This window comes from Chroicocephalus ridibundus, chromosome 20, assembly GCF_963924245.1.
Source record: "Chroicocephalus ridibundus chromosome 20, bChrRid1.1, whole genome shotgun sequence".
Lineage (NCBI taxonomy): Eukaryota > Metazoa > Chordata > Aves > Charadriiformes > Laridae > Chroicocephalus > Chroicocephalus ridibundus.
The window spans coordinates 7,375,130-7,401,407 of record NC_086303.1 but is presented as its reverse complement, the minus strand read 5'-3'; the positions used below and the strand labels follow the sequence as shown (position 1 = coordinate 7,401,407).

Here is a 26,278-nt window from a genome sequence, read left to right as displayed (position 1 = left end):
TCTCTATTCCTCTCAGGTGATTCAAAGTCTTGTTTTTGCAAAATTAAAATTTGACATTATTTTAAATGAAGTGAGGGCTCTTTCAGAGCGATCAGCAGCCCTTTGCCTTTTAGCAGCAGGATACAGAAATCTTGCAGCTGTTCTGTACCCGATCTGCAAGAAAACACAGAAGGGGCACACATTTAATGAGCAGTTACATTTGGAAAGAGAAACAGACTTGGTACAGCTGAAGTTTTTGTGCAAAATGTGAGATATTGAAAGATCAAGGTTGTGATTCCCATACCTTTTTTGGTGTTTCTTTGGAGGATTGTTGGTTTTAGCTTGGTTTTGTTTAGTTTAGTTTTCCCCACTTCTGCAAGCAGAGAAAATGGATGGCCTTAGAGAATTTTGTTCTCTGCTTCTCCTTCCCACTTCAGCATGACCTCCACTGGGTGCTGGGGGTTTTTAGAGTGCCCGCAAATGTCACGGAGAGTGAGTGAGGTGAATTAGGCTGGCATAATTAATTGGATTCCTGCAGTCTGCTGGAGTCAGATTTGACCCCCTCTCCTGGCACAAGCCACCAGACGTGGGGAATTGTGGCTGGAAGAGCTGTTGATGGGTTTTCTCTGTTCAGAAGCGGTTGTGCACTTCGAGGGAGTGCGACGGGCTAGCCGGGTTCAGGTGCTCAGCGTCTGCCTGAAGTATTCCTTCAAAACACTTTGCAGGTAATGTGTAAAACAGGCTAAAGTTACAAGTGTGAAGGGGAACTGTGGATTTTACACGCTGCTTTAGGGGCTCTTCTAGTCGCAGCATATTCTGAGTCTGAAGCCTCTTCCCGGCAGCGAAGCGCAGCCCGAGGGCGGCAGCCGGGCGCCTGTGTCCTCCATGCTCGCCACTCTGACCGCGGCCGGCAGAGCCGTGCTGCTGGCGACAGCCCGGCCCGGTGCTCAAAGGAGTCAGGTGTTGGGGTGCCGGGCCCTGGTCTCCAGCACTGACCGTCTTCATGGCGCTGTGCACGGGGAAGGGACGGGGCAGCTCGGCTCCTGCCACCAGCGCTGCCCACGCTGCCGTGCGGCGCACGCGGTGTGCGTGTGGATTTAAAAGGAGGCGCTAGGGCCCCAGGCCGTGTGTTCTGTTTTGTTATTTGACCACGATATCTGTTACGTACTGATTTCCTTTAAGACTTGCGATGAAGTCAGTAAACCACAGCCTGCTGCCAGCGCTCCCCGGGCTGGCGCTTTCCGCTGCCGCACGCACTTGACATGTCCGTTCCCGGGCTCGGCAGGCCAGCCGCGCTCCGCCAACGGCAACATGGACCAGAGGCAGATTCTGCTGCAAAACCTGGAAAGGGCCCAAGGCAAGAAGCTCAACCGAGAAGAGTTTGCAGACGAGTTTTTGGTAAGTTCGCTTAAGGCACGTCTCTGTGTTTCAGCTGGTTTTAAAGGGAACTGCTCGGTCACTTCTCAAACAGGGGTGTGAGCTGCATGTGACAATAAGATTTTTCTATTAATTTTACAGCAGAAATAGACACAGGAGTTAACCGGGGTAAAGGACAGGTAAAGGTAGAAGAGTAATTTAATAGTTTGCTTCCAAAGTAAAACTGTCTGCTTTTTAAATAATTACCCGAGAGCTTCCTGTTTTCTACTTTGCGAATGCACTTGTCAAGACGCAGTTTCACTTCGCCTGGTGACAGAACTGGGGGTACAGTGAGGAACATGGAGCCACCGCCCCTTCTCCCCATTGCAATCTGTCCTATCAGCGATACACCTGTCCCTGCCAGGGATCTCCGGTGGCTATTTGACATAGCTTTTCCTTTTTCCATTTCAACAGACCCCCCTGCACCCCCTGAGGAGTGGGTGTTCGGACGCACGCTCTGTGGACCCGAGACTGTTCCCCCATCGACTCTGGGCTCCTTGGCCAGGGCTGAGGAGACGGCGTCCGAGCAGCCGGAGGGGCCGTTGCTCCAACCTCCAGCGCTGTTACGCGGAAGGGCTTGTGCGTCCATTCGCGATGGGTGCATGTGCCTTATGCCCAGCGGTGCTGCCGGCCCCTCCTGGAAATCATTTTCTTCTTCCCCAAAGGCAAAACTTGCAAAAAATGCTGATGGCTCTCACCTTCCCCTGCGTTCTGCAGTGCCCAGCTGGTTGAGGTCTGTGCAGTGCCCTGATCTGTGAGCTCCTGACATCTTTCTGCTGGTTTGGGTGGCAGGGGTGGGTCTCAGACGGCAGCCCAGGTCTCAGCTAAAGCTGGTGGCTGGTGATGGCTGCTGGTCTGTCAGCTAGAGGAAGGTTGCTCTGGCAGGCTGTCTGGGCTGCTCTGAGAAGCAAAGGCATTGCCCAGTGATAGCAGACATGGGGAAGGGTAGAACTGGTACCTCTGTAAGGTCCGAGGTGTCTCCAACAGCAGAATCGCCACTGGCCCTGAGCTACCCCTCCGGAGAGGGGCCGCATCAGGCAGCGGGCTCTGGGGAAGGTGCAGGGCTTACAGAGGAGTCCCCGCGAGATCCAGCCCTGCTCTGCCACACCAGTGGAGACTGGCACTTCAAACACTTGGGAAAAGCTTAGTGCTTGGTTTCCAGGTGTCTGGGCTGGGGGGAAGTGATTAATCTCAGCCTGCAGTGACAGTCTGTTGTTCCATGGAACAAAGTGCTGTCACAGGCTGCTGAATTTCCTCCCCTCGCTGCTGTGCTGGAGTTGTGCTGGGCCACGCGAGGGCTGCGGCGCCTCAGTGCATGTGCCAGTTCTCACAGACAAACGTACAGTTCATTTTCTGACCAAAATGGCAGGTAGAAGTGGTCAGGGCCGTGTTTCCTCTTGTACCGGGAGGAGATCCTCCCAGGATGGCCCGAGTGGTCGGCCACTTTGGCAAGTGCAGAAGCCTCAACAGGCAATGGTGATAGCTTGCATTTCCAAACCGTTTCTCCCCATGCCGAGAGCGGCTGAGCCACCGTTCCCACTTCCAGGGACTCGGGTAGGTCACCGTGAGGTGCGCACAAGGAGAAACCCTCTCGCCTTCCAGCTCAGGCGTGCCCGTGGTCCCTTCCCTTTGCTTTTCCCCCCACACGCCTTTCTTTCATAAAGGCCCGCGATCCTGAGTGCTCTCCTGGGTCATCCCGATTCCCTGGACCCAGCAGCGATGCCCAGGAGAAGGGATGGCTCCAGGGCAGTGAAAGGCAGGCTCGCCCTTCGGAGCGTCAGATCATAGAGACACTGATGAGAGAAATGGCCTTTTGTTTTGAATCAAAGCACCCCTTGGTGGTTAGGTGGACAAAAAATTATGAAAGAAAAAATACAGCGAGAATGAGGCTTCCAGAGTTGATGGGAATGAACATTGTGCGTTATTTAAAAGCTGATGTCAGTGAAATAAAATTCTGTGCTTTGGCAGGAAAAAGATGCTTGAACTCTCCAGGAGTGCTGCAGCTTTATCCTGGAAATGAAAGAGATGGGAGATTCAAACCCTCAGGGCCAACCCTAGGACGACTCCTCCTTTCTCTTTCATCAGTGCTTGCAGCTACTTTGCTCCCATCGCTTGTGCTCCTTTAGTTGCTTGAGCCTCGCTGTTTGCAGCTACAGATGGGAGCGTCTTTACCAAAGTGAGAAAAATCAATTGATTCATCTGTCTTTTCTGATATCATTTGTCAAAGGTGGCTCAACATTGTTACTCCTCTTATCTGGGTGCCATTTGTGTCTCAGAGAATGGCTCCCTGTGTCTCACTTATTTGTGCGGGTGATGCTTCATCTGCTGAACAAACGCATCCTTTCACTTCAGAAGCCGCGTGTGGGCCCTGCCTCAGCACACACTTTCCATTCCTCAGAAGCCCGCGCTGGGGCTCTCAGGTGGCTTCTGTCTCTATTTTTGCTCTGAGTACCTGGAGAAAAGCCACTGAGGAAAGAATTAATGGTGCAGACCTTGCTTTGTGGTAGTGAACCTGACCCCCAGAGACCTTCACACGTACTCTCTAGCAGTGTGTTGTATGTAGTGCATCTGCTGTAATTTGTTCCATTCTTTTATCACAGAAGCTGAAAAGGCAGTCAACAAAGTACAGATCGGATAAAGTCTACCCTACAGCAGCATCTGAGCAACCAGAGAACATCAAGAAGAACAGATACAAGGACATCTTACCCTGTAGGTTGGAAATGTTCCTGTTCAGCCTTTTTTTGTGCCAGCTCGAGTCTGTTCTCTTCCTCCGGGATCTGCCTGCACAGCTGCTTGGCTGTGAGCATGTCACTGCTGTCAGTTGGCTTTGAATTCTGTTGGTTTGGCAAGTATTTGGCAAGGCTTTGGCATGTATTTTCTACAGACAGAAGAACTTCTATTCAGTAGGAAGCACATTCTCTAGTGGTTGCCCTTGCAAGCTCTGGGTAGCGCAACCACATGCAAGGCCTGGTAGAGAATGGCTTTGGACAAAGGTGTCTCCATGACGTACAAAGCAGACTACAGTTAAAAATTGTTGTGGCTTGTCCTGGCTTGGTGCAGTAGTCTGCAAAGAGGGGTCTGTCCTAGGAAGGGAGCAGACTGTCCCTTTCATCCATTCTAGCTTGAAAAAATAATAATCTAAACCCACAGACCTCATTTGAGCCTGTAAGGTGGAGTGCAGGGTGATTCTAGGCTTGGCTTGCTCCATGGTGAGAGGAGATTGGTGTTGCACCAGGGCAGCGTCAGCATCTGCAGCTCTTGCCCAAGCCCTCAGCACCACCACCCCGAAAGGGAGCCTGCTGGTCCCTGCCTGCGCGTAGGACATGGCTCCAAGGAGACCTTATAGTGGCCTACCAGTATCTTAAGGGGGCTACAAGAAAGCTCGTGAGGGACTTTTTAGGATGTCGGGTAATGGTAGGACTAGAGGGAATGGACTAAAACTAGAGATGAGTCGATTCAGACTGGACGTTAGGAAGAAGCTCTTCACCATGAGGGTGGGGAGACACTGGAGCGGGTTGCCCAGAGAGGTGGTGGAAGCCCCATCCCTGGAAGTTTTTAAGGCCAGGCTGGACGGGGCTCTGAGCAACCTGATCTAGTGGGAGGTGTCCCTGCCCAGGGCAGGGGGGCTGGAACTAGATGGTCTTTAAGGTCCCTTCCAACCCTGACAATTCTATGAATTCTGTGCAGGGCTGTCAGCAGCGTGGGAGGAGGCTTGCGCAGCCACTCATTGCTTCTGGGATGAGCTCTCAGTGTGTGTGCTCCTTCAAAGCACCTTGTGCTGCAGTCTGAGGAGCTCAGCCACCATGAAAGACTAACAGTAACTGCTGCTGCTTCTGCTTTTGTGCCTGCAGTTGACCACAGCAGAGTGGAGTTGTCCCTGATCACATCAGATGCAGATTCTCATTACATCAATGCCAACTTCATCAAGGTATTGCGTCTTTCATGGTGTTTTGCTGTGCAAAGGTGTTTGTATCCGCTGTTAGTGCTGCCTGGTTGAGTTGTGGTGGGAGGAGCAGGTCCTGTGGCTGTGGAGAGTGAAAGGACTGTGCAGTAGTTTCTGGGCTGTGCTCAAGGAAAAGCGACGTACAGAAAACGCGTGCAACCAGCGAGCCCTTCACAAACACCCCTTGCAGCACAGGGGCACCAGGCTACGGGGCAGGGGACACGTGCTCACGTTGGGGTGGGTGGTGGAACAGTTTGTGGCTCACAGCCCCGACCTCCCCGTCGGTGTTACTGCCTTTGGTGGGTGACAGTGGTGCAAAATTGCCTGTGGCCAGAATCGCCTTACCTGAAAGCAGAGCAGAGGCAGGAAGCCCTGCACTGCAGCACAGCTGAGCGCCACCGCAGCGGCGAGCAACAGGGTAGGCCAACGCAGGCTGGTTCTCCATCAGGAGCTCCGTGTGTTTTGGAACTCTCTGGTGCCCACAACCCTTCTCTGATAGACAGACAGGTTTCCTTCATTCTCGACCATAATGACTGAGGGCTCCGTGTAACCTGTCTGCAGAAGAACAGACCTTCACAAGGGGGTCACGGTTCGTTCTTTGGCCAACAGCCCCAGCTGTGGCACGCCGCACCCTGCAGAGCCGGATCAGCTGCTGCAACACCACCTCCAAGCTCCCAAATGCACCGCAGGAACTGGTGGTCTCTGGGAGCAGGTCCCACCTCAAGCCCAGCTCCCTGGCTTGGGGCTGCCTTTGGGGGGCTTGCACACCATTGGTTTCTGGTTGCTTAATTTAATACAGGTGTCTAAAATTTAACTATATAAAAGCCCTTCTAAATCCTTAATCGGCTCATTGAATAGAAGTAAGATTGAGAAAGAGGGATGACTTTATTTCCGCTACTGAACTACGCGAAGATGTCTCCATGTGCTGTTTTAGGGCGTCTATGGGCCAAGAGCATACATTGCAACCCAAGGTCCTCTCCCCACTACTGTCATTGACTTTTGGAGGATGATTTGGGAGTATGAAGTCCTGGTAAGGTGCAGATTTATATAACTTTCTTTCGGTTTTTTGGGGCTTTGTTTTTTTTTTCTTTTTTAAAGAAAAATTTTCCATACAGCCAGCCAGAAGTCCTTTTTGACTAAGCAGACAGCAGGGGTGTCAGGGTTTTACTCCAGATGTTGTGTGTGCCCTGCATCCTTCCCGCGAGCCTCCTCCACGCTCGTGCTGAGACAGGATTCTGCTCGTGGCTGTCTCTGCACTCGGGCTCTGGGCGGGAAAGGTCCTTGTGCCCGGGCCGTGGGTGATGTCCCCGGTTTGCTGTGCCGTGGCCATGGGTTTGATTTGCCTGGCAGCCCAGGGCTCTGGGGAAGGCAGCCCACAGAACTTCCTCATTGCTGATAAGGACCCGCAAGTGATTTTGCTGCCTGGATAAGAAACCTGTGTTCGGACTTTTCTAATGAACCTTCTTTTTGCAGATTGTGGTCATGGCTTGTATGGAGTTTGAAATGGGAAAGGTGAGTCACGTCAGAGATGGCCCCTGCCGTGACAGTGCCGGGGCAGGATGGAGAGATGCAGATTTTTATGAAATCCCATTAGCAACAGCGAGTTTCTGTTTGATACGGGCTGTTTCCTGAGTCTCCAGCTACAGACTCTTAAGCCAGTTTCCAGTAGTGTAGCTAGCGTCTCTGGAAGGGGGAACCCAGCAATGGTGGCTCCGGGGCAGGGGAGGCTGGAGCCGGCCGGCAGCGAGAGCTGGCCTCCTCCCGGCACGAGTCTGTCCGGCAAAGTGAGACAGGAGACAGCGCGGGTGGCGAATAACCAAACGTGTCCTGCTTCTCCCAACAGAAGAAATGCGAGCGGTACTGGGCAGAGGCGGGCGGCTCTCCCCTGCAGTGCGGTCCTTTCTCCGTCGCCTGTGTGAGTGCAGCTGCCCCGAGCACCACGTGCGCTGGAAACTCCCATCGTCCGCAGAAAATGTGACTCTAACTTCTTGTTCTGCAGGAAGCTGAAGAGAAGAAAAATGAGTACGTGATTAGGACTTTAAAGGTGACCCTGAATGAGGTAAGTAAGAAAGGCCAAGGCAGGAATTGCATTCAGCTAGTTTTTTTTATATAAATAATATATTAAAATATGCAGTGCAGACTGCAAACGCTTTGTGCAGAAAATTTTATGGTGCTCAGCCTGCTATTTTAGACTTGACAGCAGCTGAAGGAATGAAGAAAGTAAAAAATTAATGAAATCAAACCTCTTTTTCTGACACTGTTTGTCAGTCGTGGCAAATCAGACCCCGGATAAGTGAGGCCAACAGGTAACATCAAAAATGTCACGAAGTGGCAACGCTCCTTTTCTAACACGACCATCTGCAAACTGCACCTCTAACCGTTGCCCCCCGGTGCGGATGGGAGCTGGAGATGTCTGCAGCCGCCAGCTTCCCCTGGCTGCGCCGGCGGCCGGGTCGGACACGGCTGCGGCAGTGTCCCCTTGGCAGCACAGGCCAGCCCCGGGTGTGCCAGCGCTCCTCTCCTCTTGCAGGAAATCCGCACTGTCCATCAGTTCCACTATAAAAACTGGCCAGACCATGACGTCCCCTCATCCATTGAGCCCATCCTGGAGCTCATCAGCGAGATTCGCTGCTACCAGCCGGACGACAGCGTCCCCGTTTGCGTCCACTGCAGGTGGGTGAGCCTGTCAGCGGCGGGGACGGGTGGCTGCGGCGCGTGGCAGCTGGCACAAACCTACGGCCCAGCTCCTCTCATAGGAAATGCTAAGGCAAAGGTGTCCTCTGGGGACAGCTGGCACGGCCGGGTGGCAGGAGAGGAGAGGCCAGCAATAGTATGTGTGGTGAGGAGACCACCAGCACCGGGCATGTCCCCGTGTGGGCTGGTTGCCACAGCAGGACGGAGAAGTGCCCGCAGGAGCTCCAGATGTGCCGTCCAGGCTGCAGCAGCGCCGTGGGCAGGGGGAGCCTTCCTGGGGCGGGTGAAGCTGCAGCAGGGCTGTGGTGCAGGTCTGCACTCCCTGTGGTGCGGGACGGGAGGGTCACAGGAGGCTGCGGATCTTTTTCAAATATCCTTGTTAGAAAACACAGCGCTCCCACTCGCTGACCTCTGCTAGCGACCCTGCCGTGACTGTCGTTGCAGTGCTGGCTGCGGGAGGACAGGAGTCATCTGTGCCATCGACTACACCCAGAAGCTGCTGAAGGACGGCGTGAGTGTCAGCCCAGCCGGCGCCTTCCAGCGCGCAGCACGCTGCACCTCTGTCCCCGCCTCGCCTTCTCTCCCCCCTCACTCCCCCTGCACCCCTCTGACTGCATGCAGGTGCATTTCAGGTGACACGAATGGGAGCTCGCCGCAGCCTGACTGGGGAACGGCGATGGCCAAACCGCTGACACCCCGTTCCCAGCTTGAGCTGCTTCTCTCTCTTTACGCTCTGCATTTTATGTGCACCATCCATTGCCGTTGTTCCCCTCCCCGTCCCGATGCAAGCAGCCCCCGATGCTTGTGCTGATGGGGCAGAATCCTCCCTCCTGCTGCTCCCTCTGGCAGGACCTTCAGATTGTGGCACCCAGCTCTGCACTGGCCTTCGCTGGTCATTGTGACTTTACCGTCTGCATTTGTTTCTCTGCACCTAAGCATCAGAAATCCAGTGTTTCCAAGCTAACAACTTGCTTTACTCTGACTCTTCAACAACAACATATGTGAAGTAATGCCTGGCCTTGTGGCGGGTTGCTGGGACTCGCGGCAGTGCCTGCTGTCTGTGCCGCAGCAACCCCGACCCCATTGATCTGGGAAATCAGTGTCTCGTCCTTCGTGCTATTCACAGCTGTTAGCAATGCTCTTATAAAAAGGGCATTTTCTGTGGAATGCAAGACAGGAGAGAGGAGACAAGTTGGTTCATAATAAAAAACAGCACTTAAAGCAGGTCCTTTGTTAAAAATTCCTGCAGTTGCAGGCCAGAATTTCGGACGTTGCTCTAAACTGCATCATGCCTTGGAAGCTGTATGGAATTAGACCTGTCTGTAATTTTTTGTCTTTTCTCTTTCTTGCAAGATTGTTCCAGTGAACTTCAGTATTTTTAGTCTGATCCAGGAAATGCGCACGCAAAGGCCTTCCATAGTGCAGACCAAGGTACGTTCGGGAAGTTTTGCCAGCTGGTATACGCTCCATACTGGGACCTCAGCTTCTCCCCAGGAGGGTCTGCAGTAAGGAAACACAGAGCAGTTGTGCTGCTGGGAACTGGGGCATGTAGATGTTCTGTGAGGTCCCTTTTCTGAAGAGAAGAATGACTTTGCAGAAATGAATTTGGTAGCTGACCATTTCCTCATAGGCAGCTGGAATAGCTTAGTGCTTGCAGTCTGGTTTATCGGGTGCTTATGCTGTGAAACCAGGGACTGTCCAGGAAATAAAGTGGGAACTCTTCTCAGCTGAGATAGACTGAAGAGGAAGCTCAATGCAGAACAATGTTGCTTGAGCACCTAAAAAAACCCCAAATGCTTCAGTCTGAACCCTTTGAAAGTTGTGGCTTCTACCTCTTCTGAGAATTCACCCTGCTAACGGACAGGAAAGTGGCAGCTTCTCTCAGGGGCTGATGCCTGATTTGGGTACAGGTGACCATTTATGGTCTCGCAGGTGCTGGCTCTCATGTCTGCTTTATCTGTCTGGACCGCAGGAGCAGTATGAGCTGGTTTATGATGCGGTGATTGAGCTCTTCAAAAGGCAGATTAAAGCACTCGATGCCCAGGAAGATTCTGCTGCTTCACAGGTAAAAGTCCCCAGGACAAACACGCTGCCTCTCGCACCTCGGGCATGCCAGCTCCAGCCTGGATTCCTGCTGCAAGGTCTCCTCTGCAGACCTGGAATGAGTCCCCGTGTTTTCTGCTACCCTTGGTGCCCAAACTGAGCCTCCTTTCAAGTTAACCCATGAGAATCCAGCTGTTTCCCTCAACGAGCAATGCTTATCCCAGGATTTGGCCCCAAGCGAGAGCTAAATTTTTTTCGGTCTCAAAACCATTTTCTATATACTTTTGTAATTGTTTAATGTAATAAGTGACTAGAAAAGCACCGACTTTCTACAGTAGCATCTGATTTCCGTGTGGATGTGCCAGTGAAATTTGTCTTCGTGGAGCGCTTGCAAGGAACCGAGTGACTTTCAGTGCAGGTGGGAAGCTTTGGGTACAAAGGTGGCCAAAAGTGCAACGTGGTGGTGCTCTAGTGAGGAAATGAGCATTACAGCCTGTCTGTGGCAGGGTGGGATAAAATATCTCGTGAAAAAACATGTCAAATCTTTCAAATCTGATACAGCTCCAAGGAAAAATGATGTGATCTTGGTGTGAAGTTGGACATAAACAGGAACATCCAAAACATCCATGGTTAACCTTTTCTTTGCTCTTGCTGTTCTTCAGCAACTGCTGCCATGAACCTCACCTTTCCTGTGTAGCTGTTTGCAATTTGGCTGAAGTAAATGCGTTACCGTTCTTAGACAAAGGCTGAAAGGTTACAATTAGCTTATTTTGTCAGGAGGTTTTGTCTAAAGAATTGGGAACAGAATCCTGCAATGGGGCTCGTGCCTCAGTTTTGCCGTAGGATCTGCAGGATGTTCCAAGGCAGAGCTGAGGGAGAAGAGAGCTGGAAAGGCCTCTTTCTCTGTGTTGTGGACAGCCTGTAAGCAAAGGAGTCGCAAGACTAAGTTGACACAAAATGCAGAAAACTGTTCAAGTCCGGATGTGGTTTTGTAACTCCTGGCCAAACCTCTCGCCCGCCTAAACCTCGCTGCCCTCTGAAAGCGCTCTGCAGAGCATGGGGGATGGTCATGGCTGCAGTGTCACGCGTGGAACCGGGCCGATGCCCACCCAGGGTCCTGACAGCAGAGATGTCTGTGCAGGCTGGTTTGCGGGTGTTCGGAACAGTCGGATGGCTGCTCGGCTCGCTGTGCTCACTTCAAAGGGGTGCTGACAGGAATTGCTGTTCTGGAGGCTCTGTCCTCAGTTTTTAGCTCCAACTCGGTGTTTTCAAGTTGGTGTTTGTCATTTCCAAACTGCATTAATAATTAAAAGTAGTTGGCACAATTTCCAACTCCTGAAATAGCATGTTTGTGTTCTTTGCATTCTTTCTCCTCACTCTTGTTTTATAACTTTTTCTTTTGCTAGGTACAAACAAGGCATCCTGTAGCCAAGCCACTTCTGACTCCAGTGGAGGATATTTATTCTCTGAGTTTACTAACCTGGTAAGGCCACAGCACAGGTATCCCCTGGGCTGGTATTTTCAGTCGCCCATGCAATTTCAGGAAGATGCATTTTTTGATGCGTGACACAGTTCTCTTTGAAGGTTGCATTTCATTAGTCGCAGGATCTGCCGCCTCCCTTGAGTCCCACTGACCCTTACGATTGTTCCTAACAATTCTTTTCTCGCTGATGAGACTGAGTCTCAGCCTCTTCCCTGCGTGCCATTATCTGCCCCCTCTTCTCCCCTTGGGTCTGCTTCACGTTGTGCTTACACGGTGTTTCCCATACGCACTGAAAACGCCTCCCAAGGCAGTATAAAAGAAGTCTCCCGCCCCTGGCACCCCCCAGTGCTGGTCCCGCTCTGTCTGGAGCTGTGTCCCCTGCCTGGGACCCCTGACTGGTCCCATCTGACAGCTGCACGTGCCGCTCCGGTGCCTCTTGCTGCAGGAACAGCAGCTGGAGGAGTCAGGGTTCCCGATGGCGGCAGCTTCAGCAGGGGGTGGGATCTTTCTGTGGGCATGTTGTAGTTTGCAGTGTCTGCTTTCTGTAAATAATTTTGCTCTTTGGTACAGCCTGCACTGAGGGTGTAGTTTGCCCGTGTAAAGGCCTCCGTTTGATGGTGTTTGAATGGTGCACCAGGGTGCACAGTCCTTCCCTGTGCTCCTGCTGGAGGCTGAACCAGGCTCTATGTTCCTGGATCTGTTCTTAGGAGCAATGTTGTGGGGCCCTGTTAGTAGGTTAACACAGATTTCTGAGTGCTAGATGTCTTTGACTTCACATCGTGGTGCTTTATTGCAGCTCAGGGCAAGAGGAACAGGACGTGCATCGAGGTCTTCCTCTGGCAGTACAAAGCAAAGCCTCCCCGACGTCGTCGTCTGCCACGGCAGCGTGCGACAGCTCTGGACGTGGAGTCCAGCCCATCAGACAGGCCATCTCCTTCGGCACTTTGAACTTCATCAACTGCAGGAAGGTGGCCGCCGCTGAGAAGTGGGATGCTGGGGATGCTCTTCAGAAACACCGCAGTTTGGAGCTCAACAGCATCTCTCCTGAGCAGCTGCTTCTCAACCTGGAACAGAAGGGAGCCGGCAAGAGAGGGCCCCGTGGCAGAGCACCTCTGACACGGACCACATCAACCCCTTTTGTGCTGGCGCAGCAGGGAGAAGGCTGGGAATGGGATGGAGGGGATGCAAAGCCCATTTTGAGTTCACAGTTGCTAAAAGACGGCTACTCAAGACGTCAGGTGAAGCAGCAGGATGGATTTTCCCCTGTTGAGCCGAACCACTTGAGCCGAGACGTGGATGGCCCCACAAGCCACAGGAAACACGGGCAATGTCCTTACCCTTACTGCTGCTCAGCAGAAGACCCCTACTTCTCTTCCCTCTCTCCGGATGACCCTGTGTCCCCTGTGTTGGCTGAGTGCTTTGCAGAGGAGCAGGATGCGCGTCTCCCTCCCTGTGCCATGAGTGCCCCGCTGCAGCCTGCCGTGGCCGGCTCCCCACCGCCCAGGGCCGTGTCACATTGCGCTCCCCAGCTGCGTGACGAAGGGATGTCCTCCCCGAGTGGGATGTCCTCCCTGAGTAAGTGGGGCAGCACCGCGACGAGCAGGGCTCGGTCCCTGGGGATCGCGGCGTGATGGAGGGGGGGGCGAGAGGCACCTGTTGGCATCCAGGCAGGGCTGTAGCTGCTCCTCGGGACTGCATTGCCACGGGAGCAACTGGGTTCAGCCTCACATTCATTTCATCCTGCCTTAAATTTTTCCCATAAAAATAAACATTTTTAGAACAGCGCGATTTTGGGCTTCACATTATGCAGCTGCGCTGGACTACTGTGTCATCTTGGTAGGGCTCTCACAGGAAGGCCGGGATTGGGGCTGACTAACTAGGATCACAGGGTGATACGAGAAGCATTCAGAAAGCTCCCAGAAATGGTTTTCTCTGAGGAGCTTGTTTCCAGGTCAAAAAACCACTCCTTTCTGCAGGGTGTCATGCGTCATGACATCCCACTGAGACTGAGAGAACCAGGACTTCAATATTAGCATTTTGCCCAGATCTGTAGCCTTAAAACCATCACCCGCCACATGAAGAAAGTAGAATTATTCCTTGTTCTGGTCAGTCTTGGCCCAGTCGGACATTTCGCTTTGTCCTGCTGGGGGTTCAGTGTTGAGTGCCACAGAAGTATGCCCGTTATCTAGGTGCAGAGCCTCCTGGGCAGCGCTGGGAGCTGCGGCACAAGCCGCCTGGCTGCGTGCTGGGGCTGCGCTCGTCATTTTCCCCTGGGCAATGGGAACTCTGCGGCCAACGCTGCTGGACGTCTGCCCCGGGGGCCCTTGTGTAGCTAGTGGCAGGTGAATTGGTGCGGAGGAATATGTGGATTTTTAACTTCAGTTGAGAGGTGTTTAGCCATCATCTCTGGTGCGCGGTTGGGCAAGAGCAGTCAGCTCTCGGAGGCTCTGCAAAGGTCTGTACTTCTGCTGTGTCGTGCCATCAGGTAATCTGTCCCTGTCTCCCAATTAGCCACCCTGCCACAGCCGGATGATGATGATCCTCCGCCCCTGCCCGAGCGAACCCCCGAGTCCTTTATTGTGGCCGGTGAATCTGGTAAGTGTATTTGCCGAAGCAGGGGCTGAGCAGTGCTCTGGGGGCTCTCCCCATGTTTGTGTGGTACCGCAGCATCCAGCAGTGCCTTTGCTCGGGCTGCCTGCGATGAGAAATCACCTCTCTTGTGTTCAACTGTTTCTAGGACAATTTCCTCTGGCTGCTTCTGATTTTCAGCTTCCAGACAGAAACACAAATATCGGAACCTCTTTGGAGTGGAGTGGTGAGTCTCACTCGGAGATGTTTAACGACTCAGTGAGACTGAGACCATGTAAGGTACGTAAGTGGCTTTTTATCTCTTCTCCAGCACTATCACTATGCCGATTTCCTCACCATGTTTCCCTCTGTGAGAAAGACCCTAGTTTTGGCACTCTGTACTTTCCATAAATTATTTCAGGGTTCAGGATTGGGAGGAAGGTGTGGTCCCAGTCAGGCTCCTCCTTATCAACATCTACTTTACTCCAAACGTTAATTTGTGGGGTCCTGAATCCCATACAAGGCAGTAAAAATATTGTCCCTTTTACAGAAGCCTAATGAAGGCAGCAAGTTAGTGGTCCACTCAGGTTCACACTGCCCTGTGGAACAGGCAGGAGCTGAACCAAATTTAGGCATCTCTTGATCATCCCATAGTTGAATTATAGCTTTGTAAAGTGAAACAATAAGGCGTAAGTCTATCTTCCATTACATGAGCATGGAGGTGTGTGTGGGAGGGTGTTTGCGCATAACATCATTTCCTCATCTTCTCTGGCTTGCTTGTGTGCAAGAGAACGACATTTGGTTGTGGGAATTTCAAATACCTTCCTTGTTTTCTGTTTCCAGAGTGTGAAGCTCCGGAGCCCACGAACAGGTATAAGTTTAATGCTGGGATAAACTGTCTTTGGAAATAAGGTCTGCTTTTTACTGAAGCCGCTTTACCGTATTCAGTAAACGTCTTTAGGATCTGTGCTCAGTCCAACGGAAAATATTGTGTTGCTAAATAGTTCTGCAACTAAATAGTTCTAAACAGAACTAGACAGTTCTGCAACCAAATAAACTGCTAGTTCTGTATTTCCTAATCAGCTCCTGCCTCACCCCACACATGACGATGTTCCTTGCAGCCTCCTTGGGCCAAGCGTTGTTGCATCTTTTGCTGCATGTTGAGCATTTCCTTTGAGAGGATTGACATATTCCGGTTGAAGTACTCCGGATCTCTCAGTGAAAGGATATATATATATATATATTTTTAAAGCTAGGTAACCAACTGTTTTATCTTTGCTTTCTTAGAGACAACCCGGGATCGCTCTAACTCTCCTCCTCCACTTCCTGAAAGAACCCCGGAGTCATTTGTTCTTGCTGATGCAGCGAGTGAGTGATGAGTTATTTTCTCGGCATATAACTGAGATTTTACACTTACACCTAAACCTGTGGGTAGCTGAGGAGATGGTGCCCCACTTGTTCAACGCATTACCAACAGTAGTGCTTCAGGACTGAACTGCAGGAGTTCTGCAGATATAAAGAAAGTAAATGCAACGAGGGGACCTGCTGGAAACTTCTAGAGCTGCTGCATTACAGGAAATGAAAAGCAACAACAAAGCACTTAGGAAAAAGCAAGAGGGTTCTTGAATGACCACTGAAAATGTTCTGATGTATGTCCCCAGGTCTGCAGCCTGCTGCAAGAAATTCTACGACGAGTCCCCCGGGCTCAGAGAACAATGCTTCTGAAACGTGGTCAGAGCCTACGAAATGCTTCAGGAGAAGCAAGGTAACAGAAACAAGACCAAACACAAGCTCTTGAGAAGGGTGGGGGTGAGAAGAGATCGTTCCAGTTACAGCTATTGCAACTTTCTCACTGCTAACCTTGTGAAAATTGCCTGCTTTGAGACCGCTTATATTTAGGGCAAGGAAACAACACTAATAAAAACACTCTGCTGTAGAACCACAAACTAAAGCCCTGTCTGCACTAGGAACAGGGAACACAGCCATTCCCGTGTGAACGCCTCAGCTCTCCGTCCGCCCGGAGTGCCAGTTCCTCTTGGGAAAAGCTGCTCCAGGGGAGTCTGAATTCCTGCGTAGGGCAGGCTCTGCTCGTCACCAGTCGCCTCTTGTGGCCCTTGTTAATTATCCTCATGAGCAATTGTAGTTTGGGATGTTACGGTGGAGCAGAAAAGCATTTGGGAAGAACAGCAAGAATGATACAAACCGGAGGCATTTGGGATGGCCAGAAAAAAGGCAGAGACAGAGTGAATGGCAGAACTCTGCATTTCAGTCTAGGCACGATACTACTTACGAGATGTGATACATCTCAATTTATCAGTGAATTCCCTTCATCATAGTAACTGATCGACTGCTTGATACATTTTTTCCAACAAGGCACCTTTTTTTTTTTTTCTACAGAGCTTGAAAATATTGAAAAACGTAAGAAAGAGTAAGTCTGCATCTTCCTGATGGCTTTAAGCAAGTACATGAAGAAATATGCGGGACTGAATTTTCAAGAACCTGACCCTGTCAGATGTGAAATGCCCCGCACATCTGCCTCCTTTGGGGCAGGACATGCAGGGCTGCGCCGGCCCAGCTGGGTAGCAACATTTCTTTTAGGAGTATCTCAGGGATGCTGTCATGCCCTGGTAATGCCCTTTGGGTACCCTGGGGACAGCTCCAGTGTACCCAAAATGCCAAATTCTTCAGGTTGCTCAAATCAATGTTGTGGGACAAATACTCTAAAAATGGGGGATAGGGGTGCCGTGGGGAACGTGAGCCCCATCCTGGATTCTGCCCGGTCTATGTGGAGCATAAATAAGGAGTTTCTCATTAAGCTGCCTTGGATCTAAAATCAAAATGCGTATCTTGAAAATAGGGTGGCTAAAAACCGTTTAAATTACTTCTGAGAAAACATTTTGGGAGTGGATTGCGCTGCAGTAGTACATACACTCGCTCCCTGCTATGAGTAAATAATGTCATTAAACTGTGTGGCATTCAAGCTCTGCCAGCGTGGAAAGCACTGAACTGTGTCTCGTGCTGCGATCGCGTCCGTGCCCGGCACTGTCGTGTGTGTGTCCATACGCCTTTTCCCACAGGCGTCTCCCAGTCCAGCTCTTCGGGGAATTACCACAGGGACTAACTGCTTCGGTCTAATTTTTTATTTCTAGGCATCTGCAGTCCACCTTCGCTGACAAAACCACCAGAATCTGCCCCATCAAACCACTCGAGGTCTTTCCTTAACTTTGGTATGTTTTTGTCTTTATGTTTTGGTGTGGGAACTACCCATTTTTTGAAAGTCTAAATGCGGATACCAGGCTGAATGCTAAAAATTTACAGACATTACAAATAATGTTTATTAGGTTTTTACATGTTTACAACTTTATCCACAAACTGTTTAAATAACAGGTAAGGATGGAAAACACAAACCCTGAAACCTACTCTGACAAATGTGTCTCAGTGTGTGAACAGTCTGAAGCGTGTATTTGTCTTTCCTGTATCTCAAAGCCTTTATGTGGCCACAGAGACAGCGGAAGACAGAGCCAAAGCCGTAGCACGGCCTCTAGCTGCTGCCTTATGTGCTGTAATACGGCAGAGCAGAAATACCATCTCTTCCATTTTTAAATTCTTCTACTAGAGAGTAGTCATCTACTAGATTAGGCATAAAATCTAGTTATCTTGATATTCATGCTATAATGACAGTATTTGTCAGGTAGACACATTCACAGACTGGTTTTGCACCAGTTGGCTTAAAACTACAGGAGGCTGCTTTAAGTCCACCACATCTTAAAGTCTGGGAAAGAACTGAAATTACAAGTATTTTCAAATACTGTATTATCTTAAGGAATTACATCAACAACATCTAAACCACACAGAATTTATTGCATTAAAAAAATTATTTCTTCCTAGGCTTTGCAAATCGATTTTCAAAACCTAAAGGACCAAGAAATCCACCACCAGCATGGAATATTTAAGATATGTTTTATGGATCGGCCATTACAGATTTGTGAAGTCCTTCCGATATGTCTTGAGTGCTCATCCCAGTGAGGTTTTCATCAAAATAAATAAACACATCAAAAGCTGTTGCATGATATTTGCAGCTCAGGCACTACCTGCACCATTCCTCATCAACTGAAGTTTCAAAGCAAAGAAGAACAGAGAAGTACCAGCAGCCACGCACTTTCAGTTAATTTACAGCACAATGGAAACTAAAAACGGGAATAGACGTTTTATGCTAAGGAGGAATACATTGGAACACATTCACTTCAAAGGGATGGATCTGAGCTTTCTGTGACAAAGCAGTGTACACTGGTGAGGGGGCCCAGCGAGGACTACTGAGTGATGTGGCAGGACCACGGCGGGGCCAAAGCACGACAAGCCTCTGGTGGCGCAGACGTGGCATCGGTGTAACCTCACTCACATGCGCGAGTCTGCCCTAAACAAAGACCCCACTTCCTCAAGTGTTTACAGTATTTACAGTACTTGGACTAACATACAATTAGCACCTCAAGTTTTAGAAATAATTTTTGCCTTTTTTTTTTTTTCCATCTGAGTGAACCAGGTAATTTGTCTAGATTCTCGGTCAGTAAGACTAAGATGCTGATTGACCACACATAAACTAAACGAGTGCAACAGACTGCAGAATGACCTGAAAAAACAACCCCAAACAAAACACGAAAATATAATTGTATTTTTAAAGCAATGCTATTTTTAAGGATTTGTGACTCTCTAGCAAAAAATTTCAGATGCATCTTTTGAAGATGACATTTCTAGACAGACTCCTCTGCTATTTATATCCTCGGTGGGGGCGAATAAAGATGTTGGAAATGGCTTTATGTGATTATTTTCCTGTAGAGAGAGGAAAAACGCAGTGGGATTGGAGGAGTTTGGTCGAGGGGAGTCTACTGACCGCGGCCGGAGCTGCCACCTCAAGCTGCTTTTAAGCTACTTTTGCTGGAGCAGCGGCTCACACAGCCCAGGAGGCGCCTGCCCCGTTTCTCACCGAAGTCACCCGTTTTCTCAACGGCAGAAACCAACACTAGGCCTCACCCGATTGACGTTCCTGCTGCAGTCGGTTCGCGCCGCACCGGGCGGGGGCAGCGCCGCCTCGTCGCCCGGGCCCGCGGCCGCCCCGCGCGCGGTGCCGACCTCGGCGGTGGCGGGTGAGCTTCATCGCCGGAGCGTTACACGGCTCGTCGGAAACGCCGCAAAAATAAAGCCGATTTATGGGCCCGCGGGGGCGGCTGGAGGCTCCCGCGGGCGGCCAGGCCCCTCAGCCGCGGATCCGCAATAACCCGGCGCTTTCCGGCGCCGCGCGCGGCGGCCGCTCCCGCCGGGGCACGTGACCGCCGCCCCCCCCTCCCCGCGCATGCGCGCGCCGGCGGACTACAGTTCCCGCCGCCGCCGCCCGCGGCGGGTCGCGGCGCGTGCGCGGTGCCGCCCGGCGCTCGGGCCATTTAAATGTGTGTGAGGGAGACTGTGAAATGGCTGCGCAGGTCGCTGCGGTGCGCGCCGTCTCCCGGGCCCCGGAGGAGCCGCCCCCGCTCCCCTCGGGGGACCGGCCCGGCCGGCCCCGCGGCGGCGGGCGGCGGCGGCGGGGTCCCTCCGGCGAGGCGGCGGGCGGCAAGCGGGCCCGGCTGAGCCAGCCGCTGCTGGCGGGGCCCGGCCCGGCGGAGCCCCTGCCCCCGGCCGCCCTTCCTGGCCTGCCCGCCGCTGCCGGGCTCTTCACCTTCTCCCCGCTCAGCCTGCCGCCGCCCGCCGCGCTGGAGGAGCGCCGTCACCACCACCACCGGCATCGCCCCGCCGCCGGCCCCGAGCCCGGCCGCCTGGCCGCCGGGCAGCCGCAGAAGGCGAGGCGGGGCAGCCCCGCCGACGGGGCGGCCGGGCGGCCCAGCAAGCGAGGTGAGGAGGGGGGCGCGCCGCGGGGCTGACCGGCCGCCGCCCGCCCTGGTGGCCGCCCGGCCGGTGCGGCTCAGCCCAGCGGAGCCCGCCCGCCGCCTGCCCGGGCCGTCCGCGCTCGGCGGCGGAGCCGCTCGCTCGGGCCCGGCCGGGCCGAGGCGGGAGCAGGGGGGAGCGCTGGCCACTGCCGGCGCCCAGCGGGCGCGGGGGGGGCGTGGGGCCGCAGCCGGTGTCGGTCCGCGGGGTGGGGGCACCCGGGGCTGCCCCATCGTGGTGGGCGAACAAGCGCTGTGGGAGCAAAGCCGCCTTCCCGCTGCGGGTGCGTTAACGTGTACTGAACTGGGGCTGCCCGTGGTGTTTTGGTGGTGTGTTTGCCTTTTTTTTTTTTTTTTCCGCCCCCTAAAATAAATCACCTGGGGTTTCTCTGATAGGAAGGCCAAAACGTCTCTAGATTTCGGTGCGTGTCTCTCTCTCTTTTTTTTTTTAAACAGTGTAGAATGACTGTTTCGGTTCTGCTCACGAGTTTCTGATAGTAAAAAGCTTCTTGGTGAGAGCAACGTAGATAAAAAGCAATTGCAAAAGCTGCCGTAATAAAGATACATTGTGGATTATGTTTCAGGAGTATATGTGACAGTATGTGCCAAAGACACCAAAGATGCACGTGCCTACGAAAGTTAGGTCTATAATGTAAACTCTAGATACTACTGTCTTAAGAATGGGCAAAATTACTATGGGGAGAGACTTTTCACTACTGTTTAATGCTTCTAAGCCACTGTGTTTGACTAATGGCTATAAAAGCTACTGGACCGTAGATTTCAAACTTCAGCTTGATAAATGTTGATAAAACTACAGAAGTAGTATGTCTTCCTAGACCAGGAGTGTCACTCTATGTCAGTTCTAACCCAGTAATCAAATGAGGCTGCCTTTTAACGAAGGCTTAAACGCTGTTAAACTTACCATCTGAATTCCAGATTTGCACAGGAAAGCTGTTTACTAAGTGAAAGTCTGAAGATCTTCCTTACTTGTCCCAAGCTGCATATGTAGTAGCTTTTGGGATGGGGCTGGATTTCTTTTTCTGTCTTTCACTATCAGTTTTCATTTCTGTGTGTAATCTAATTAAACTGCCTGTTTCTTTGACTGTATTATTCTGATCTTTGGCCAGAGGTGACAGTGAACATCTCCAGTGCTTTTGCTGTTTAATAGTGATACTGGTGTGTTCAGTTACATGATGTCTAATAGTTTTAGAGTAGCTGAGTTATTGGCTCTGCTGTTACTCTGCCTCGCTGTGGGAGACCGTAGTTTGATGATCTGGCTGTAGCTTTCTTTGTGTTTGAGGTACTGGAGTCTTTCTACTTATTTAAAGGAATAATTCAAACTATATTTCCTTCAAGACTGTCAGGCATCACTACCATAACGTCACTGTCTAGCTTCACTTAACACAGAGGTTACTCTCACTGCAGCAGTGGGACTCCGCTGTGTTCAGCGGATGCAGCAGTGGCAGGGAGTCAGGGTAGCTTTTATCCTGAAAACAGCAATGTTCACTGGAAGTTCCAAAATGCAGAATGCAAGGTGTATGTCTGCTATTAGGGAATATCTTCAAACAGGAAGATACTCTGAGTTAAGACTAGTGCACATCTGAGGTTTTTAAACGATATCTAAAATTAGAAGTGCTTAAAATAAGACACCTTTAACAGCCAAAACTTAGAAACACCTATGAGGAAGTATTCCCAACAGCTCAGCGGTGGGATGGAATTCTTGTTTAGTTTGAGCTCGGGATCTCTGGTCCCACCAGAACAAAGATCTTCTGTGTGATTAATATGTTCTTTGCAGTTAGTAAAGCAGTATCCATACTTGAGAGCTTAGTGACTGAGTAAACTTGTGCATGCTTAACTTCTGAGACTTCCAAAAAAAGCTTATTCAAAGAACTGTTCCAGTTTACTTATCAAAACAAGATATACCACCTTTCTTTTCCTGGTTTCCCTAGCTGGAATATAAAAATAAGGGCATTGGCTGTTTGTAAAGGCTAACAGCAGTACTGTGAAAACTTGTATTTCAGGTCCGAAGACAATTGTATGAAGTTAGTATTAAGCAATCAACTCTCTCTTTGCTTCATGAGTAATTCTGTTCATTACAACAGGCTGTTATGAAGGTCAGCCGTCTTTACTGAAGAGCTCTGAGACCAAATGTGTAATGATATAGTTAAATTCTGTGGTTAGACTAAATAACTTGAAGCTGCGTGTATTTTATCGTTACACCTTTTTGTGTAGATCAGTAGATGCTCATCTCGTAGGTGCTTTTTTTCTTTAACTTCAAGTACTGCAGGAGAATAAAGAGGGAATACAAATTTGATAGCTTTGCAGACAAAGAAAGGAAGTGTTAGCACAAAGCCCTGTGCTGTGCGAAACTGAAAAACTTTAGCTATCGCATCTTCTAGTCAGCTATTCCCTTTAGCAGCAAAGCGTTCTCATCCCCGTAGCCATCCTGGTAATATGGCTCTTGGAGGCTTATGAGCACTGTTGGCTTGAAATAGTTCTTTGGTTCAGGCAGATTAAAATCTTGTTTTAGCAATTGAGTTTTTTAACAGCTGGGCCATCCAGATTTTAAACTACTAGTGCCACTTGCTAAATATTATCTGAATTAGTTTTTATTTCTAAAAGATGCGCAATTAAACTATTACATTTTGCTTGATGCAACTACTTCTTTACCTTTTATCACTCAGCCTTTTACAGGTTGATTGACCTTTTAAAAAAACCAACAGCCTTTTAATTTCTAGTTCTGAATTAATCAAATAGTTAACTGCAAGACTGGCAAAAGATAGCTGAAGATGTGGATGTGATGATTCGGATCCTTCCTTAGGCAGTTAGCGTGGGGTTATGCAGCAGCAGTATGACTACGGTATTCCACCCGTACCAAACAGTATTCCCTTGGGCTCTTCAGCAAGCCACGAACTGAGGACTGGATGCCTTGGCATAGTGTTGAAGAGCTACGAAGTCTATCACCAGTTTAGTAGGGCAGATTTATAATAGGGATTAAAAATGGCCAGAATGATGTCTTCCACCAGGTACTTTGCTTTCCGCTGTACTCTGTCCAATCTGGTAACTGGCATAGTGCCACAAACTAGGCAGGCTGTGAGAACAGTGCTACCTATTAAATCCTTTTTTGGACTTAAAGTGTCAGATAAAAGGTCATGTATTAATGTACAATAAAATTCTGTGATGAAACTAGATGCTAACCATTCACATTATAAAAACAGCTTTATATATTTTACTTTACCAAAGTGTGTGCTCAGGTTGATATGAAAACTTAGTTTTGTTTAACAATATCTTCATTATTTGGAAATAACAGTTCTAAGCTTTAATACAGAAGATAGGCAGTCTAAGATTATTTTTTTTTTTTTTTTTTGGCCAGAAAGCTAACAGCTTTAAGTATTTCTACCTCTAAATGTCAATAATGCTTGTACCTCTTCAGTTGCATTATGTTTTGCTTCTATATTGTGTATCCAAAATCAGGGAAGTGTTCTGTAATGAAAGTCTTAATGTTTAAATGTTACGCATACTTGTTTATCCTTTTCCCCTGCGTGTCATGTCTTAAATGTCAGAAGTTATTAATGTGCTTAATTATAGATGTTCTGAAATACGGACTCCTTTTAAAGGTTTTCTAATAAAGCTGTTAAAAGTGGAAATATTTCTATTTGAGTTTTGCAAGTTTTCCTTAATCCAAGACTTTATTTGTATAATAACTAGATGTACTGCATTTTTTTTCTTGTATAATTAAGTCTTGTAAGTCAAAAGTCAAGGTATTATTATTGGTCAGTCTTCCCGGGAATAGATAGCTTTAGCAAATGAGAGGTCTTAATTCTTTTGGGGTGAATATGCTGCAACTGCAGAATTCTAATCTTCTCTTTATTGTTGCTGCCAGAAACTCCAGATGAAAATGGTAAAACCCAGCGAACTGACAGTCTTATTATGAAGAAGATAAAGAAAAAAAAGAAAAAGAAACACCGGGAAGATATGAGGGGAAAACGCCTGAAGATGTACAACAAGGAAGTGCAGACAGTGTGTGCTGGACTCACTCGCATTGACAAAGAGATTCTGTCTCAAGGACAGTGTGATAACTTAGAAATGAACAAGGAATCCTTCAGGTATCTGAAGGATGAGCAGCTCTGCAGACTGAATTTGGGAATGCAGGAATATCGAATACCCCAGGGAGTACAAACACCATTTGTGACGCACCAGGAGCATTCTGTTCGCAGCAGCTTCTTGAAAACTGGCACTAAATTTAGTAACTTCATTCATGAAGAACATCAGTCCAACGGTGGTGCTCTGGTCCTTCATGCGTACATGGATGAACTCTCATTTTTGTCTCCAGTGGAGATGGAGAGGTTTGCAGAAGAGTTTCTGGCGTTGTCATTCAGTGAAAACGATAAAAATGCAGCTTACTATGCTTTAGCCATAGTACATGGAGCAGCTGCTTATTTACCAGACTTCCTGGATTACTTTGCTTTTAACTTTCCTAACACTCCAGTGAAAATGGAAATTTTGGGCAAGAAGGACATTGAAACAACAACAATTTCAAATTTTCACTCTCAGGTAAGAACTGTTTAAAGGAATAAAAGTTGCACAATGCCTAGATTTGATTAATCTCATTAATACAGAGAAGGGATGGTTTAAAATAGGTGAGGCGCGAACTTTTTCCTTAGCAGATGAAAAAAGATGATGTTGGGACTACTACTGCTGTGCTGTTTATTCCTGTTTTTTGCTTAAAGCTCTTTTGTGCCCACTGGTAGTTGGTGAATCACATTTCAGACACTGCTAACCATGATTTGTAGAAAGATCTGCACTTATCCTCTTGCAGACTTTCAGTTGATCTTCTAAGCTTGGGAGGACACTGATATTGTTCAAAACAATAGATAAGTCTGTATTAAGAGTTGTATAGATTGCAGCTGCTTCTCAGGTTTCAGTATATCATTTGCAACAAATTAGTTGTTTTTTTCTAACATCTTAATTCTATCAGTAGTTGATGCTGGGTGCTATTTAAACTTTCCAACTTCAGAGAGGTGGTTAGAATAACTTTTTAATTGACTTTGAAAAAGGCCTTCATTTTTATATACACTACCTCAATTTTCATAGTAGGCGTAAACAATCTTAGATTCTCAAACTGCATCTCTGTGTAACTTAAATGGATGCAACACTAATAACTAAGCTAATTTCAAGATTCCCATATGAAAACCCCTTGCATTTGACTCTTGTGATCAAGCTTAGAAGTATCTATGCACTTACAGCAATATTACAGTTGAGATAAATTTGTTTCAGATGTAATAAAGCCTCTTCCTGCTTAGTCTAGTCTGAGAGCAGATTCAAACTGCTCTTACTTTTAAAGTCTTTATTCAAGACCTTAATTACTTTTACTGGTTCACTTGTTGGAAAGAAAGACCTGAATCTCTATAGTGCAGTGCACTTCGGTACTGTTGGAACAGACCTTCTTTAGTAACGGATTTTGAAACAGTAATGCTTGTGGGTGGGCTATCTGGGTCTCTCCAGAGTTTACCAAATGCTTATAAGCAAGATTTGCATTGGAAAAACTGTTACTACTGTACAGAAAGTTACTGCGTGGTCACTTGCTGTGTCTTTGAATACTTTCCAGCATAGATACTATTAAATCAGTAATTCTGACACTTAGCTTATGAATTTGTTTGACAGTGAGTAGCTGCTGCAGCACTTGTTTTAAACCAGCTTCTATTTCTTGGTTTAAGTAATTCTTTGCACTGATAGAGCTGCATCAGAGTGCACAGTACTCCAAAAACTGTCTGAGCATACAAGCTGCTGCTGCCAACAAGAGCCCTTCTGCACAGTACACACGTGTGCTCTGCTGCTATGAAACTTGTCCACAGGTTAGGCTTTAAAGTCTTCTGTATTAGTGATTTATTTATGTTCTTTGGCATTGTGATTACATTCTAATTTACTTTGAGTACATGTGATGACCCTCTAAAATGGCTAAACAATGCCAACTGGATATTTAACAAGTACGCTTTTTCTTGGTGAATGCCTCTGTCTTGTGAGTGTGAATAGCTTATACTATAAATACATATTTGAGGAATGTATGGTAATAAATAAGAGGCTTCACTGGGTTATAGTCTGTGCTGGTATTTCAATTAATTCTATTTTAAGTACTGTCTAAACTTGATTGAGTCATGACAGAGGGTTCAGTCGGTCTAAAACACCTCTCTAAACACAGCTTCAGCATGACCTGGTTAATCCTCTCTGGCTGAAGTATGT

The 26,278-nt window shown here is 49.1% G+C and overlaps 2 protein-coding genes and 1 long non-coding RNA gene across 7 annotated transcripts in view; 2 read left to right on the top strand and 1 right to left on the bottom strand.

The window, feature by feature from the left end:
- LOC134525642 (uncharacterized) overlaps positions 1–19,457 on the bottom strand; it is a 28,321-nt gene extending 8,864 nt beyond the window's left edge. For 2 of the 3 annotated variants that reach the window (XR_010073824.1, XR_010073823.1), the window contains exons 1-2: positions 19,155–19,457; positions 4,102–7,341 (exon numbers count right to left, since the gene is read on the bottom strand). This is a non-coding gene — a long non-coding RNA (uncharacterized LOC134525642). Of the gene's footprint in view, positions 1–1,287; positions 7,342–19,154 lie in introns of those variants that run through there. The other variant, XR_010073825.1, reaches the window with a different exon arrangement.
- On the top strand, positions 1,253–18,350 carry PTPN22 (protein tyrosine phosphatase non-receptor type 22). Of its 2 annotated transcripts, XM_063356678.1 has the most exons (21): positions 1,253–1,377; positions 3,996–4,104; positions 5,247–5,323; positions 6,273–6,368; positions 6,812–6,850; positions 7,182–7,253; positions 7,338–7,397; positions 7,869–8,011; positions 8,477–8,543; positions 9,386–9,463; positions 10,005–10,097; positions 11,482–11,558; positions 12,355–13,133; positions 14,070–14,153; positions 14,296–14,426; positions 14,970–14,997; positions 15,414–15,494; positions 15,788–15,891; positions 16,524–16,554; positions 17,276–17,353; positions 18,015–18,350. In XM_063356678.1, exons 1-21 carry the CDS (start codon positions 1,291–1,293, stop codon positions 18,077–18,079), a joined length of 2,379 nt encoding a protein of 792 aa, XP_063212748.1. In that variant the 5' UTR covers positions 1,253–1,290; the 3' UTR covers positions 18,080–18,350. The 2 variants fall into 2 exon arrangements, with proteins under 2 accessions (XP_063212748.1, XP_063212749.1); XM_063356679.1 differs by lacking the exon at positions 6,812–6,850.
- A 97-nt stretch (positions 19,458–19,554) lies between the features above and the next one.
- LOC134525591 (protein PHTF1-like) overlaps positions 19,555–26,278 on the top strand; it is a 30,448-nt gene continuing 23,724 nt past the window's right edge. The window contains exons 1-2 of one of the 2 annotated variants that reach the window (XM_063356587.1): positions 19,555–20,006; positions 23,922–24,592. In XM_063356587.1, the coding sequence (XP_063212657.1) occupies positions 19,589–20,006; positions 23,922–24,592 (1,089 nt within the window). In that variant the 5' untranslated portion in view covers positions 19,555–19,588. The remainder of the gene's footprint in view (positions 20,007–23,921; positions 24,593–26,278) is intronic. The other variant, XM_063356589.1, reaches the window with a different exon arrangement.